Source organism: Rutilus rutilus, assembly GCF_951802725.1.
Source record: "Rutilus rutilus genome assembly, chromosome: 4".
Taxonomy (NCBI): Eukaryota; Metazoa; Chordata; class Actinopteri; order Cypriniformes; family Leuciscidae; genus Rutilus; species Rutilus rutilus.
The window spans coordinates 5,086,125-5,102,952 of record NC_140212.1 but is presented as its reverse complement, the minus strand read 5'-3'; the positions used below and the strand labels follow the sequence as shown (position 1 = coordinate 5,102,952).

General features: G+C 37.9%; 2 protein-coding genes across 3 annotated transcripts; both read right to left on the bottom strand.

Annotated features, from left to right (window-relative positions):
* Positions 1 to 1,205: 1,205 nt before the first annotated feature.
* phyh (phytanoyl-CoA 2-hydroxylase) lies at positions 1,206 to 5,591 on the bottom strand. The gene is made up of 9 exons (XM_084406239.1): positions 5,443 to 5,591; positions 4,832 to 4,890; positions 4,519 to 4,629; positions 3,986 to 4,154; positions 3,811 to 3,892; positions 3,358 to 3,539; positions 3,124 to 3,273; positions 1,784 to 1,918; positions 1,206 to 1,701 (listed from the first exon to the last, which is right to left on the bottom strand). Exons 1-9 carry the CDS (start codon positions 5,506 to 5,508, stop codon positions 1,648 to 1,650), a joined length of 1,008 nt encoding a protein of 335 aa, XP_084262365.1. The 5' UTR covers positions 5,509 to 5,591; the 3' UTR covers positions 1,206 to 1,647.
* A 1,024-nt stretch (positions 5,592 to 6,615) lies between these two features.
* LOC311290074 (uncharacterized protein) lies at positions 6,616 to 7,802 on the bottom strand. Of its 2 annotated transcripts, none has more exons than XM_084408368.1 (3): positions 7,663 to 7,802; positions 7,251 to 7,554; positions 6,616 to 7,170 (listed from the first exon to the last, which is right to left on the bottom strand). In XM_084408368.1, exons 1-3 carry the CDS (start codon positions 7,704 to 7,706, stop codon positions 6,847 to 6,849), a joined length of 672 nt encoding a protein of 223 aa, XP_084264494.1. In that variant the 5' UTR covers positions 7,707 to 7,802; the 3' UTR covers positions 6,616 to 6,846. The 2 variants fall into 2 exon arrangements, with proteins under 2 accessions (XP_084264494.1, XP_084264495.1); XM_084408369.1 differs by having other exon boundaries at positions 7,251 to 7,548; positions 7,663 to 7,780.
* Between the last annotated feature and the right edge of the window lie 9,026 nt (positions 7,803 to 16,828).

Sequence of the window (16,828 nt, the reverse complement as noted above, 5' to 3'; positions counted from 1 at the left end):
CTTTTATCATGCTTTTTTGGAGCTTGACAGCCCATTTCTTTTTAACGTATGGAAAACAGCGGCCTGAAGATTCTGCTTAACGTCTTCATGGACCTTTGGAACAACATGAGGATGAATAAACAATGACAGAATTTTCATTTTTGGGTGAACTATCCCTTTAAGCTTTCTCAAAAATATTGTGAGCTAAGTTGATCTCAAGAGCCTATTGATGCCAATGGTTCAAATGTGAACAAGCTGAACCTAACTCACTGCTCCATCCTTTCTGTTGGTTTCTGTGGAAGCTTGTTGTTAGGGTGTGGTTTGAACTGGTTTGTACCATGGACCTCTTTAAATAGCCACTTTCATTGAGTGAACCTACCTTTTCTGCTAAAAGCAATTTGATTTTAATGGAGACTGCAGTCTGGGCACGTATGGGATTTATTATATGTGTGTATGCAGAGAGAGAAACAAACAAGCATTCATGGTTGCTCCTAAAATGCCCACTTATTCTGCTTTTAATCAGCATGATCAAAGATTTGGACTGCAGTTAGCTGGTAAATATATAAATAGATTGTGTATTTTGCTCACATCTGCTAAATCGAGGTTGGAAAACCACTAGTGCCTGATCTCAAGTCAAAGGTGGCTGCTATTGCGCTGCGTGCGCACAAAACACTTGTGCATGCGAACGATGAAAATTTTAATTTTAATTAAAAACATTCATCTGCTCAAGCATTAGGGCCTACCATTTATCTATAGGACTAGCTTCCTCTCTGCATGCAAGTTTCAGAGAAACTTCTCGAAAATATTCCCCTGCATAGGCGAAAGTCTCAATGGCGTTTCTTGTGCAAATGTCACTTTCAGCACATTAAAAAAATGAACACACAGTAAAGTTCAGTACCTTTTTAAATGCATTTATTGTAGTTAAACATTGGCACTCACATATAAGTATATTTTATTTAAATTAAGCAAAAATATATGGTAGAAACCCCTTTTTTTGTTTAGATTATAAGCTGTTATTATCAAGGAAATGTTTGTATTACTGTAGAGTCAAAGTTTAATAGGTATGTTTAGACCTGATCTAATGTTGATCAAACATATTAATCCCTTTAATATTTCAGAATTAATAGTAAAATTATTTACTTTGCCTCTGATTCTCTCAAAACCATCAGCAAAATGCTGGATCTATTTCAAATAAAGGCAGATTAAGTGCTGTACTCGATTATTCCTTCCCAAGTACCTGCTGTGAACTCGAATTCTCATCAAAGTACTACTAATAACCTCACTAATAATTACTTGCAGGAAACACTCTCACAAACACCTGAAGTATTTATCCAAGACAGTGATTTCCCCAAATGTTCTTACATCGCTTGAAGAAAAGCCACACCAATTTCCGATGATGCTAAAATTACAATGTCTGGCTTTCACTATTGTTAGATCGGTATCAGGACTGATCATCCCAGGCACAGATGGCAATTCAGTGTGTGTGATCCATGATTTACTCGCTACACTGCCACCTGATGGTGAAAGCTGTACTTTCCATAAGTATCAATTATGTAACCATAATTATCAATTTTAAGGAAATTGTCAAATTAACAAACAGCTGTGTGCTGTTAATTAATCCAGTTGAGAAGCCGTCCCTCTCTCTAGGCCAGACAGAAGAGTCACAAGTCACATCGATGTTCTTTCTCCTTGGACCAGACGTCCCCGCAAAGCCCAAGTGTCCTGCATAAAGAGCAAACGCGTGCATGTTGAAGACAAGCCACGTGCAATGAAAGAAACTTTGCGTTCGAAGCTGGAAACACACCTGAAAGGAGATTGTATCGTCAACTCCATACTTCTTAGCTGCTATTTCCTTCACTTCATTGCTGATGTTCTCCTGAGTTGTTCCTTTCACATCTATGTAATAGCAGTCAGAGCTGGCATAGTGACAGGAGATGGCCTGAAATAAATGAACACAGTAGTTTTGGATTTAGTGACCACATACAGGACTTACTAAGTTGGATGTTACTGCATGTTGATGAACAGTGTTGGGTAAGTTCTTCTTAAAAAAGTAATTATAGCTACTAATTACATCTCCAACAGTGTAATTAGATTACTGTACTAATGACTCTCTCTACTAATGAAAAGTATTGCATTATTTATTACTAATCACTTTCTAAATCCCATATCAACCCTGACCAGTAGAACAATACAAGGATAGACATGAAACTGCTCTTTTAAATCTTTCAAATACATACTATAAAATTGCATTAATTATTCTTGAACTGACCAAAGTATTTAAAGAGAGAAGCTTACATAAAAAAAACATACATTTTAACATTAGACATTAAATTAGTTAAATGTCACTGTTGTTTTATATAGAGTTTAATTGCATCAGAAGTAACTGTAATTAAATTGCAGAAAATTAAGAGTAATCCCTTACTTTACTTTTTCAGTGCATTGTTGCTGTTGTGTATGTAATTGAACACTTTTCCAAATTTCATATTTGTCAATGGTTTTATTATAGAGTCATATAGATTTGAGTTTTAAACTCTCTTGTTTTATTGAAATAACATGTTGCATCAGTAAGATATGTATGATAGTAGTTGCGAATTTAACCTATACGCAAAATTGGAATATTGCACAAAACATTTGTGAATAAAGCACCGTTTCCATCCCATGTAGACGAGTGTAGACGAAACGCAATAAATATGTTACCATGTTATCTTGCGCTCGGCTACCTGGCGTTTGGGAACGCAATCATGTGAGACGGTTCAGGGAGGGAATTAAACCAAATCATTTTGATGACAGACATTGGCTCAGGCATTTCAGAATGATCAAACCAACATTTGAGATGCTGTGAAATAAAATTGGTCTGCTGTTAAGACCAGTTATCCAATCACAATCTCTGCTGAGGCAAAGTCACGTGAATTTTTATTCACGCCTAAACGTTTTAAAATGGCATTAAACGCATTAAAATGGTTATGCAATGGTTAATACTACAAATGCAATGTGGCCTAATGCATCCCTGATCACATCTGAATGTGTTTTCAGGTTGAGAAATTGGTATTGGTCCCCATTTACTTGATTTTACCACCAGGGAGGGAAATGTCTTAAATACTAGAGTAAAAGCTCCATTTTTTTATGCATGCAAGTACCTCCTACCTTTCGAAATCCCTTGGTTTGGTTCATTCCTGAGCCGTGGATCAGCAAAGGATGGAAAAACACTGTATCTCCTTTCTCCATCTCTAAATGCACTCTGGGATGGTCTGGGTCGTAGTTGCGCACCCCGTGGTACATCTTATTTATTCCACCCTGGAAGGAAACAAAGAAGCAAACTGAGGCTGACGGATGTAGAGCATCTGCGTTAATCATTCCTCATTCCTGTGTCTCTCTCACCTCCCATTCTGGGTAGTCGTGTTCCTGCAGAGTGCCGTGGTGTGAGCCGGGCAGGACGACCAGGCAGCCGTTTTCCCGGTGCACTTTCTCCATGGCGGTCCATGAACACACAATGCGATCGGCAGGTCGGAAGGGGAAGTAGTGTAGATCCTGGTGCATGGGATGGCGAGAGGTCTTCTTACCTAGGAAGTTTGAAACAAGTGCACATTTAGGTATTTAGATGCAAACCTCTGCGTCACACATTTCATGTTTTGGATGTATCTTCCATGGCATACTGGACACATTTTGATGAGTATATGAATAACACATAAAAATGCACAGTTAATCAAGGAATAAAAATTCCTAAGACATTCTGCTTGATCCGATCACCAGACCAACACACCTGCGCACCAACAAGGATGTTGATTCAGGAACACTTCGAACTTGTGTAAATCATGATAAGCGTATCTATACCTGTGTCAGGTGGTTTGTTGATGAGCATGGTGTGCATGGCCATGATGTTGGGTCCCGTGAAACACTTCACATACTTCAGGATCTGAGAAACAAGCATTCAAATTAAATTCAAAATAGTTTGTTGTTGCTTTTTAGAGAGGGTATTTTTTGCATAGTACTCTGTGTTTGCGTATACCTGGGGTAAAGTGCAGTAGCGGAAAAGTTCGGGATCTTCTTGGAAGTCCTGAAGTTTGGTAACAGCCTTTTCGCCTTCAACAAACTCGGATTTAGCAATGGATACATCTCTCATTACCAACAAACCAGGCACCTTCACTTCTCTCTTACAGATGCGCTCAAACTCTTTCCTGCGAAACACTGATCTCTTTAAACTTCGGTTCAGAGTTTCTGTTAATGATCTACTCACATGTACATGTAGTCTAATAATCACCTATTAATCCCACTGAGCAGAATTTCTCATTGATTGAAAGTGGCAGTGTTGCATAAATATTAGAATTTGTGTGATGTAACCATCTGTGATTATGTCCACAATTGTATTAAAAAAAATACCTTGTGTGGATACATAGTGCATTGCTTTTGCAAAATAAATAATTATCAATATTTGTTCCCCAAATAAAAATAATTTACGACTTTAGTTAAAACCATAGTTACAAACTAAAATGAATATGTTCAATGCATTTAAAAAAAAAAAAATGTGTTGATCAGTCTTGCCTGAATTGGTCAATATCCTCGTCCGATACCAAGTTTCGGATGAGTATGAACCCATCCTTTTCATAGGCGATTCTCTGTTCTGGAGTCAGGAGATCCGTGTCAAAAGTGTATCTGCAGACAAACCAGAACATACTTTACAACCAGACCAAGAACCAACTATATAGACGTCACATTACTGAATTTATTACTGATTAAAATAAATTAAAGTCTACTTGATGGAATTTCAGCAATATTTAAAGACTACAACAATTATAAAATGCGTTGTACATGATGATAATCACAGGAAAATACAATGAAAGATCAGCTGACTAACTGAAAGGCTTGAGGATGATGATGATAGGACACATTTTGGGCAGAAGTGAAGGATGCTCGCTGAATAATAAGGTTAAAGTTCATAATATATAACATGTCAACACCATCGGCCGGTTGCATAAACATAGCCATAATGTTAAGACAGTGTCTTAAGTTTTAGTATGACCTACTAGCAGTTAGTCAGGGGCAGTCAGTCTTAGTTTTCGGTATCAAAGTAGGCTTATCTACGGTTTTATGTAACTGATTTAAAAAAGTTATTAACAGTCTTAAAGAAAATAAATTGATGTCTAACTTGTAAGACTAGTCTTAGAGGTTTATGCAACCGGACCCATAATACAAACAAAACAAATGTAACGTAAAGCAATGCCTGTGCTTTATTTGATTTATTTATCATAGCAAAATAGAAATTATAATTAAAACATGATCCAATGTTGCTAGAAATATGTATTTCCATCGATAAAAAGTAGGCCTGTCCGTAATGCCTCGGCTTGTACTGTGTGTGAGATCCCAGAACAGCCGCTATGTTTGAGGCAGACGCGCCTTCAGCTTCCTCGATCGCACGCGTTCAAGTATATCGCGCCGCTCGCTCGAAAAACGTCTCTAAAAGGATACGACAGCGCCGTGGGACCGGTCCAGATGATTCAAAACCACTTTTAATCTGTCTGCGGCCCGGGACATCTTTAATCCAGTGAAGTGTAGACGAGGTGGACTGATCTGCGGTGCGTTTGACTCTGTGTATGTGTTTATATAACTGGGGTAAAGTGCACCCACACTTGTATAGCTTGTGTTGTCACAAATGCTCAGAGGACTTTTGATTTACAGTAGTCATTAACCAATAAAACCTCTCTTGAAATAAATAAATATATATGAAAAACTACGAAACTTTAACTAAATAATAAATAAATACAATTATTTATGATAAATATTATTATATATATGATTATATTATTATATATTTTAAAATATATAAAACCATTATAGCCTATAGATTAGGGAGTCAACGGGGATGATAAAGTTCGCTTGAAAGATTCAAAATGTGCACTTTTATCTACACAAATTTAATACTGTGAAGCTGCTTTGATACAATCTGTATTGTGAAAAGCGCTATACAAATATACTTGACTTGACTTGACTTGACAAAACAACATGTTTAACTATGATTTAACAATGATGTTATTTTGGCAGCATCAATTGCCACAATTCTGCATTAGCTAATAAACTGCCACAATAAAACTGTTCACTGTAGAAATAACAGTTTGAATTACAGATAAGAGCTGAAATATATATTATTTTACACACACATGTTGGGTTTTCACATATTATGGGAACTTTCCATAGACACAATGACTTTTATAACTGTATATTCTATCCCCTTAACCCTAAATCTACCAATCACATAAAACGTACTTTATTTACATTATCAAAAACATCACTTAGTATGATTTATAAGCTTAATTAAGTTTAATTAAACCAACAAAATATGAGGAATTTTTTATTTTAAATCAGGGCAGAACAAAACTCCAAACTTGGTTTGCAAATCACAAATAAAACAATTGACTCCAAGCACAACAACACACTATGCTTATAAAATCTGCTATAAAATTCAACGTGCTTACAAAAACACACTATAATATTATATTATATTCTATTGTAACCATATAACACCATAAAGTGTGGAATATATTTTTCAGAATTTAGATTTAACAAAAGTAGTGTGAGCTGTCAGACATAATTCAATAGCTCTTGATGGGTAATATAACAGACATTAAATATTCAGACAAAATGTAAATTAATTGTATTGTTTTTATTATTGTTTGTAAACTCCTCAAAAAATTTGGTTGCGTACATACAGTTTTTAAATATTAAAAGCTTAAATCTAACTTGGTATTATATTAAATTATTTTATTAGCATAAATCATAAATTAATCTTAAAAGAAGCCATCAAAAACATCAATCAATATTAGGAAAATAATTGCATATACTTTTTTCATGAAAAGTTGAACTACTAACAACCACTCAAGATGAGAAGAAGAAATCATGCTCATTCTGCATCTGTGTACGGAATATAGCATTAGCATTGGCCACTTTTTCAGGTGTGTTCAGAGACTTGTTCAGCAGAGCTCTGTAGTGTTTCTCGGGATGGCCGCCCATATTCTCCACCTTCCAAGTGTAGTAGGCATTGGTTGGAGGTGTGCTGAGATTATTACCCAGCCACACCCAGAGTCTAGCGCAGGGCAGGAGACCCACAGCAAAGTACAGCGGATCTTCTTTTTCCAGCAGGTGTCTGTAGAACGACAGATACTTCCTCATAGCTGGAGTCTGCTGGATGGGAGGCTCATGCTGGAGAAATGAGAATATAAAGCATCTTCAGTGGATTCAGAACTAGCTTGAAAGTTTAAAGTCTGTGTTTCTGTTCTTACCTTGAAAAAATATTGTTTGAGCATGGAGTCTGCAAAGCTTTTGTAGCTTGAGTATCTGCCTTTCATGAAGTCCCTGAGTTCATTGGGCTGAGTTTCTTTTCCACTCAATCTCTTCAGCATTTTGGTCACTCTCAGTAGATAGCCGATGTCCTGTATGGTGAAGTTGACGTATCGCTCCGCCTGAAGGCTGCCGTTCTGCATCTGTATCAGGAAGTCGGTCCCGAGTGTCTTATTGGCGATGTCTTTATTCTTCTCCCACAGATATTCGTACACATCTTCCACAGAGCTGGCTGCCAAACTGTAACTAAAAGCAAACTGTGTCTCAGATATGCACAAATCATCACTGAAGACTTTTCATTACAACATTATACATTCATTTATACCCCGGTATCATGAAAATGGAAGGACTCACCTGAAACCTAAGAAACAGAGACACAGGAGGGTCGCGGTCTTCATGTTTCTTGGATCTTGTCGTGCACTTGTCTTCAGCTCTGATCTGTAATCTGTTATTTCTACAGTTCTTTTATAGTGGCAGTTTATGAGCTAATGCTGAATTGCGTCAATAGATTCTGAGAATAACATAGGTTTTTTTCTGGGAATCTGATGCTCATTTCGAATCTTGCAAACTTCCTGTATCTTCATATATATATATATATATATATATATATATATATATATATATATATATATATATATATATATATATATATATATATATATATATATATATTTATATATAGTAAATCAAAATTTATCTTTCTATCTATCTATCTGTTTGTTTTGTGTTCTTTAGCAATAAAAATGCCCTTAAATAATATTTATGTAAAATTACTCTTTCATTTATCTAAAAACATTTCGACAAATTTAACTTCAATTTAAATCTCACAGATTTTAAATAAATTCCCTGAACATCTTGATTATTTACAGTTAATAATATATATTTTTTGCATTGTCTTAAAAATGTATGTGGTATTACGCAATAATGGTTCAGTAGTTCATGCCTCTTTGAAAAATAATCCAAAAAGCTTTGAAACTTTCATGGTGTTTTGTGTTTTTACTAATATTCAATACAAAGTCATTTTTTCATGAAGAATGGTAAATGTTTATTAAAACGCATTAAACAAAACAGTTTTAAATATTAAATATGTTTTATACCTAATTTAATACTACTTTTTTATTTTTAACTTTGTCTGTGGTATTTGTAACTCATATACATTCATTTTCCTCACAAAAAAAGCTTAAATTGTCTTATAATATGTCTTATAGTTATTTGTGGGCTTCTGACATAAACTGAAAGTATGAGTAGTAATTTTCTAAATTTCAGTAGAGTCGATGTCCTGTATGGTGAAGTTGACGTATTGCTCCGCCTGAAGGCTGCTGTTCTGTAATTTTATAAGGAAGTCCACCCGGATCGTCTCATAATCAATGTCAATATTTTTCTCCGATAATTCATAAACATCCTCTACAGATCTAATTTCCAAGCTGTTACTGGGACGGTTACCAATTATGCACCTGTTACAAACCATTATTAAACTGAACTCTTGGACAAGACAAGAGGATTCTTTTTGTTACTATGAGAATGTTCAATACATCCTCTCATGTATTTCTGATTTAGCAAAAAAGATTAATAAAGAGCCATTATGTTTAGATCCCCCATTTATTATAGAAATAAAAAAAGGGTTTTTAAAGGGGTCATCGGATGCAAAATTCACTTTTATATGGTGTTTGCCTAAATGTGTCTTTGCAATGTGTGGACACAACCACCATACATTTACATTTAGTCATTTAGCAGACACTTTGTCCAAAGCGACTTACAATTTAGGACTAAATTAAGCAAGTCATCGTGAAGAGGCAAAAACAACGCAAGAAGTGTTCAGAGTAGCATAAGCCCGATAAGGGAGGATTAAAGGCAGGGTAGGCAGGTTTTTTCTAAAAAACTTTTTCCCAAATTTGTTTAAACTGTCTTTATATACCAATACATAATTAAAATGTAAGTACTCTGAAAAAGAGAGTATAAAAATCGAGTGTCTGTAGTCCTCTCAGGACTGCAATACTTATTCCATTCACTCCCACCCCCTCCCTTCTGGGCTCCTTCCAAAGCCACGCCCACAAAACACATGAACGCGCGATGCTGACCGCTCAGCTGGAGGACGCGTTTGCCAGCGCCGAGCGGAGAGGAGCGCAGTGAATGTAGTGACATGATGTCAGAATCGCTCGATGGTGTTTTAAGCCCCCAATGGCTCCTTAGAGGCAGCTAACCCTACCCTCAACCTTAAACCTACCCATCCCCTCGCTGCCTGGAAGGCGCCGTTGGGGGCTTAAAACACCAAACACCGTCAGAATCACATGTAATAAAATACCTAACTTTATCATTATGAATATAAACAACTAACATGGCTGTTAGTACTCAATATCAAGCTAGCATATCGATACTGGTAAAGTTTCAAATATATTGAGTTTGATTCGGTAACGAGCTAGTAACATACGGCAAAACTAAAAACAGGTTGCATTGATACACGTTTTCCCATTACCATCAGTTACACTGTGATGAAGGTGAATTTCGTGTAAGATTCATAACATATACGGTGTTTTGCATGTAAGAGCTTCCACGATTAAAGCACTGTTGGCTCTGATGAGGACTACACTATATTGACTTGTCTGACTTCTTGCTTTATCCAAAGACTTTTTGGTCATAGCCTTTTCGAATACTGTCTTCCTTTTTTTTGCCTTGTTTGCCTTCGTTGACTGTATATGCAGGTACTGGGAATTTTGACTGCTCTTTCTCTGTCATATTTGTGATTCTTCCTAGCTTCCGCGGCTCTTCGCCTCCTCGAGTCAAACGGGTGCGCGCATGTGGGCAGCTCCTGTAGCGGCAGGGGTGGTAGCCATGGTAGCGAGGGAGAGTGACAGTCGCCCAGCCAATCATTTCATTCGTTCCGAATGGAAATAAGTAGCTGTGTTTATTGCAGCCCTGCGAGGACTACAGACACTCGATTTTTATACTCTCCTTTTCAGAGTACTTACATTTTAATTATGTATTGGTATATAAAGACAGTTTAAACAAATTTTGGAAAAAGTTTTTTTTAGAAAAAACCTGCCTACCCTGCCTTAAAAGGAAAAGGAAAGAGACTTATTTTTTTTATGAGGTTAAGTGCTCACGGAAGAGATGAGTTTACAGTTGTCTTTTGAATGTTGTCAGGGATTCCACATTCCGGATGAGGGTGGCGAGAGTATTCCGCCAGCATGGAACCGTGAATGAGAATGTTCTGGAAAGTGATTTTGTGGCTCTCTGTGATGGAACCACGAGCCGTCGCTCGTTGACCGATCGTAGGCTTCTGGTAGGGATGTAGACTCGTAGGAGCGAGTGAAAGTAGGAGGGAGCTGAGCCTGTGGCAGAGGCCTTGAACTTGATGCAAGCAGCGAGTGGTAGCCAGTGCAGAGAGATGAACAGTGGAGTGACGTGGGCCCTTTTTGGCTCGTTGAAGACAAGACGAGCTGCAGCATTCTGAATCATTTGTAGAGGTTTAGTTGCACATGATGGAAGTCCAGCCAGAAGAGGATTGCAGTAATCAAGCCTAGATATGACCAGGGCCTGGACGAGAAGTTGTGTTGCATGCTCAGTTAGGAAAGGCCTGATCTTCCTGATATTGTGCAGTGCAAACCTGCATGATCGAGCTGTCTTTGAAATGTGGTCTGTGAAGGTCAGCTGGTCATCAAATATTACTCCAAGATTTCTGACCGACCTTGATGGGGTGATTGATGATGAATCTAGCTGGATAGTGAAGTCGTGCTGTATAGACGGATTGGCAGGGAGGCAGAGAAGCTCAGTCTTTGCCAGGTTGAGCTGCAGGTGGTGTTCCTTCATCCATGCCGAGATGTCCTCCAGACAGCTTGAGATCCGTACAGCTACTGTGGGATCATCTGGTTGTAATGAGAGGAAGAGCTGTGTGTCCTCAGCATAGCAATGGTAAGAGAAACCATGTTCCTGTATGATGTGTCCCAGTGATGTGGTGTAAATGGAGAAGAGGAGGGGTCCAAGAACTGAACCCTGAGGAACCCCTGTGGTCAGCTGATGTGCTTTGGATACCTCGCCTCTCCATGCGACCCTGAAGGTCCTACTTGTGAGAAAGGACTCAAACCAGTGGAGAGGAGTACCTGTGATGCCCAGTGATGAGAGGGTGGACAGAAGGACCTGATGATTCACAGTGTCGAAGGCAGCAGACAGATCCAGGAGAAAGAGAACTGAAGATTTGGAAGCAGCTTTTGCGATCCGTAGGGCTTCTGTGACCGACAGTAATGCAGTCTCGGTTGAATGGCCTTTCTTGAAGCCAGATTAGTTGACATCCAGCTGGTTATTCAGAGACAAGAAGGATGTTACTTGGATGAAAGCAACTCGTTCAAGTGTTTTCACAATGAATGGTAGGAGAGAGTCAGGTCGGTAATTCTCTACAAACTCCATACAATAAACAAATCCATTCACTCCTATTTTTTTTTAATCCTCTAAAAGCCTAAACACTCTCAATAATCAAGACGTTTGGATTTTCTGAGCAATATGATGTCTTATTTCTCCGCTGGCGGACTGTCCCATATTAGCATATTTCCGCCCTCAGCCATTTGTATACTGTCCACCAAGGCAGCACTTTACATGTCTTGTGTCACCACCATAGACAGTATATAAACTACACACAGCGACCCCATTGGATTCAACGGAGAAAGTGAAGTCAGTTAGAAGCACTCACTTCCTGATGGCTGAGCGTACTGCACAGACTCAAACTGAGCTTGACGAAGTAGATGTGACGTGAGCAACCCGTCTGTCTTCTAGTAGCTGTGCCAAGAGAAATCTGAATCATTCCCTTCGGAAACTTGCAGAGACGGAGAGTGTGAGTAGGAGGTGTCCGTGAGCTAGGAGCAGGAGAAACTTTTGTTAAGTATTCTGATTAATTATTTTGTCATTTTGCCTCCACGTCCCCCCGATTGCCCACAAGCTTCTCCTCCTGTCCATACGGTAATTTCTCTACTGTGCGACAGAGAGTCGCGTGGTTATGTGTCAGGACCGGGAACCAGAACTCAAACGCAGACCAGAGTGTCAGTTCAATTAAAGGTGAATTTATTTACCACAAGTGATGTAAGCTGAGCGGTGTATGTTCTCGTAGAACAGAGGGTTGGTGGTCCAGTTCCAGTGATCTGTGTCCTGAGGTTCTGGTGAGAGATCTGAGTCCGAGGTTCAGGCTGGAACACTGCGATCAAAATAGAAAAAACTTAGTTAGCTCTCAATTCGCCAACAAAAGACAAAATACAGAAATCTCTGGATATAGCTCAGCTGACTGGAAAGTTGGTCTGGCTTTTGTAAGAGAGTAGATTGCTTGATATGGAACAGGTGTGCTTGATTGACGTGATGAACCTCAGGTGAGAAGACAGGATCACTGGAGAACACGCCCACCAGCAATCTCAAATCAGCCAGAGCCAGGATCACGACCAGGGGTTTGTGACATTATGACGCAATCGTTAGCCTATTTTTACAAAATATGCTTCTAAGGGGCCATAATGTAAGATTCAAGGTAATGGAGCCTTTTATACATTTTCGTGTTTCTTTAGAAATAAATAATGGACAAATGGAGTCTTTAAACGCCTCAGATGTAAAGTTATTCGCTGTCAAAGTGACGCCAAAATGAATGGGAGTCAATGGAATGCTAACAGCAGGTGGGGGTTTGCTAATCAATGGCGGCGCCCGGGGAAGCTTCAATATTTTACGAAACATTGGCCCCCTGGTCCACACGCCCCACGGAAGAGAGGGGTAGGGTGAGCAGTTGCTCATTATCATTTAAAGAGACATGCACCGAAACGGGTTCCTGTGTACAGAGCTGTTTTTTGAGGAGGAAAAAGGGTGTTGTTTTACACAACCATTGAGGAATTTGAACCAAAGTATGTTACAAACTTTACATGAAGACCCTGAAGAATCATACCAACTTGTAGAAAATTGGCATCCGATGACCCCTTTAAATTGGTTTGTCCAATTTATGAGTGAGTGTAAAAACAACATTCAGTAATCATGGCAAAGTTGCTTCCATGCCGAAGACCTTATAAAGAAACAAAAATAGAGAAAAGCCACCGTCTTCATGTTTCTTGCGTCTTGATGTCCGGTCTTCAACTGTACTTCAACTTCCTCATTCTCCAATCCAAGCACTACAGTTTCTATGAACAGCCACATTAACATACAGTCATTCACATTTATTGGGTAATGAAGATTTATGCCAGCGTACTGTTTTCATAAGTGAAAGTTGCAGATTAAATTCTGAGTTCAAGTTTTAAGGAACTTTTCCAGACATGGACTAGTCAGACAACCCAAGTCTGCTGTGTAAGGGTGGATTCCTGCAGTGGTTCAAGCTGCAAGACTGCCGAATGACTAAAGAAACGTTATTAGCAAGATGGTATAGAAAACTGCACATTTCTTGTCTATTCCACCCACTGCCACTTATACCAACGACGGAAATAAGCGCAGTTACAATAGCTTAATATGTGGGGGAGCGTTGCTATAGAGAGTGACGATATTGTATTGCAATTTGTAGCACTTCAAAGTCAATACCAAATCAAAACTAGTTAGCACATTAGTTGTAATTGAAAAGGTTTAATGACAAAATATGGCTATGGTTACACTTAAAATAGAGAGAGAGCCCCAAGAAAGGGACCCAGAGAAGAAGAGAGCCAGAGCATCAAAAGAGACAACCTTCTTTTATCCTTTCCCTGACCATGTGACTAAAACCCAAATGTGAGACGTTCAAACTGACCAATCAGATAATTACACTTCCCCCACTGTACTAAAGGTGTGACAATTCATTGACCCCCAAAGTACAAACATATTGGCCTACAGGCCTAGATCACTATCAGAAACCTCTGTGCCTTTACGAACTCCAAATGGTCCTTGTGGTATAAAAAGGGGGTGGAAACAGTAAAGCAAATATCTTTGTTCATTTAAAATATCTTGGATTATTTTCAATCCTACAGCTGCTTTGTCCAAACCAGTGGAAGCAGAAATACAGAATGTGATACACCAGTGATTCCATCGAAAAACATTGTAGTGTTATGTATTAAAACGTTGTGTGTTATAGGCTAATGTTTAAAATACATTAAATATTTTCTCACATAAGCAATGTGCAATTTATTGTAACATTTCGCTCAGATTCTCTTTTTCGTATTTGGGTGAAGCAAGAGACATGTTAAACTGATGCCCCTAACATTGGTTGGATTTTCCCAAGGCAAAAAACTAATAGATCTAATGGAACATTTCATGTAATTTACAGTAAAATGTCTAGTTCAGTCACAAAACTCTGGGCCCAGGCTGATCTGTCCTTTACATGCAATTAGCAGGCAATCATATCATTACCGCATGGCACAAGCTGATTGGCCTCTGCTAATCAGCCAATGAGATTGCTCCAAGACCAAATACATTAACATTGCCATTTTCAAGAACATGCAAAAACTTTTCAGAGAATTGTCATGATTGAAATACTGTTAATTGTACAGAATGCCATCTTATAATGTACAGTGACAAACTATTAATTGACATTCCCATGTGTAACACTTAACTTTTTTTATTTAATTAATTATGTTTCTTTCCTATTTGTTTTATCAATTATGTAAGGGTCTTATGTTGTTAACATAATGTTTATTACTTTATTTTAGTATTGTGAGTTTTCTTTCTTTTCTTTCCTCATTCACCAGTGCCTTAGTTTCAGTAATGTATATGTGGTAATTATCTTTTGTAAGACATTGCAGAAAGATTTCTTCTTTCTTTCTTGGCTATAAATTCCTGTAATAAGTATTAAACAGTCTCATTTTGAAAAGAACAAGCATAATTGCAATCAGGCAAATGAGTCACACAATGACTTCACGAGTACATGAACAAAAATTTCTGTCTTGCATAAAAATTCTCGGTCTGTGGTGTCAGTGTGTGATTGTGAGCATGTTTTGTGCGGTTTGTGTCGGTCTTTGTCACACGTTCAATTTAAATAAATAAAGAAATATAACAGTATATCAATTGCAAAGTGAGCTTCTCATTGCATGCACCAGTTTAAATTTCAATTATGTATTCTCAAATAACAAAGGAAATTACTAAATAATTTCCAGAACATCTATATTGTAGCAAAGGGCTACCTGAAGCTGTTAGGGCTAGTTTTGATCGCAGTGAACCAGGCGTGTCGGTCAGAACACCACAGAGTGAAGTATCAGTTTTAACTGATTTATTATCAATGGTATGCAGATATCAACATCAGAAGGAGGAGTCAGCCTTTACATGAACATTCACAAGTTGTAGAAATTTGAGTTGAATAGTGCAGTGGACCGTGGAGGGCTTCCTTTACGGCCTCCAGAGGGAATGGATCTCCTTAGCTTTGTTTGAACCTGAGGACGATTGCCGATAAGCATGTGAGGATTGATGACAATGACACAATGAGTGAGCAGGTTAAGCACATTTAGGGTAGACCTGGTGTACAGTCAGTGAGTCCTGCCTTAACTGACATGGGTTTGGCTCATAAGTGGGCTGAATGCATATTAGCTGACATGGACGTGTTTGGCATGCTTGAAGTTAAGGATGTAGGTGTGTGAGTGGTTTCTCTGCAACACACAAAGAGCAATACTCAAATAACAATCACATTTTGGAATCACATTTTGAAATAAATGCTTTTCTCCAGAACACATTGGCCATAACAATTGGCACCCTTTTATTAAATAGGCCTACTTTTTGCAATCTCCTTTTGCCAAGACATCAGCTCTGAGTTTTCTCCTATAATGCCTGATGAGTTTGGAGAACACCTGACGAGATCAGAGACCATCTCTCCAGATCCTTCAGATTCCCAGCTCCATGTTGGTGCTTCTTCTCTTCAGTTTTCTATAGGGTTCAGGTCAGGGAACTGGTATGGTCATGGCAGAAGCTTCATTTTGTGCTCCGTAACACATTTTTGTGTTGATTTTGATGTTTGTTTTGGATTGTTGTCCTGATGGAAGATCCAACCACGGCCCATTAGAAGATTTCTAGCAGAAGCCGTCAGGTTTAGATTTTTTATCTGTTGGTATTTGTTCAAATCCATGATACCATGTATCTGAACAAGGACCTCCAGCTAAAACAATATAAATCTTTACAATCACGTTTTATCATTTTAACACATCTTTGCTGAATAAAAGTATACATTTCTTTCAAAAAAAGAAAGAAAAAACAACTGACTCCAAATTTTTTGAACAGTAGTGACAGTGTATATTGTTACAAAAGATTTCTATTTTAAATAAATGCTGTTCTTTTTTAAAACTTTTTATTCATCAATGAAAACTGAAAAAGTATCACAGGTTATAAAAAAATTATTAAGCAGCACAACTGTTTCCAACATTGATTATAAATCAGCATATTAGAATGATTTCTGAAGGACACTGATGACTGGAGTAATGATGCGGAAAATTCAGCTTTGCATCACAGAAATAAATGATATTTTAACATATATTAAAATAGAAAACCATTATTTTAATTTGTAATAATATTTCAGAACATTACTGTTTTTTCTGTATTTTTGATCATATAAATGCAAGCTTGA

Excerpts from the sequence above, each read along its gene's own strand:
- phyh (XM_084406239.1), bottom strand. The coding sequence starts at position 5,508 with ATGTCCCGGGCCGCAGACAGATTAAAAGTGGTTTTGAATCATCTGGAC. Across the intron at positions 4,891-5,442 it reads ACCGGTCCCACGGCGCTGTC|CGAGCATCCTTCACTTCTGC; the intron begins GTATCCTTTTAG and ends CTTATTATTCAG. Across the intron at positions 1,702-1,783 it reads ACGATACAATCTCCTTTCAG|GACACTTGGGCTTTGCGGGG; the intron begins GTGTGTTTCCAG and ends CTCTTTATGCAG.
- LOC311290074 (XM_084408368.1), bottom strand. The coding sequence starts at position 7,706 with ATGAAGACCGCGACCCTCCTGTGTCTCTGTTTCTTAGGTTTCAG. Across the intron at positions 7,555-7,662 it reads CTCTGTTTCTTAGGTTTCAG|TTACAGTTTGGCAGCCAGCT; the intron begins GTGAGTCCTTCC and ends GTTTGCTTTTAG. Across the intron at positions 7,171-7,250 it reads TCAAACAATATTTTTTCAAG|CATGAGCCTCCCATCCAGCA; the intron begins GTAAGAACAGAA and ends TCATTTCTCCAG.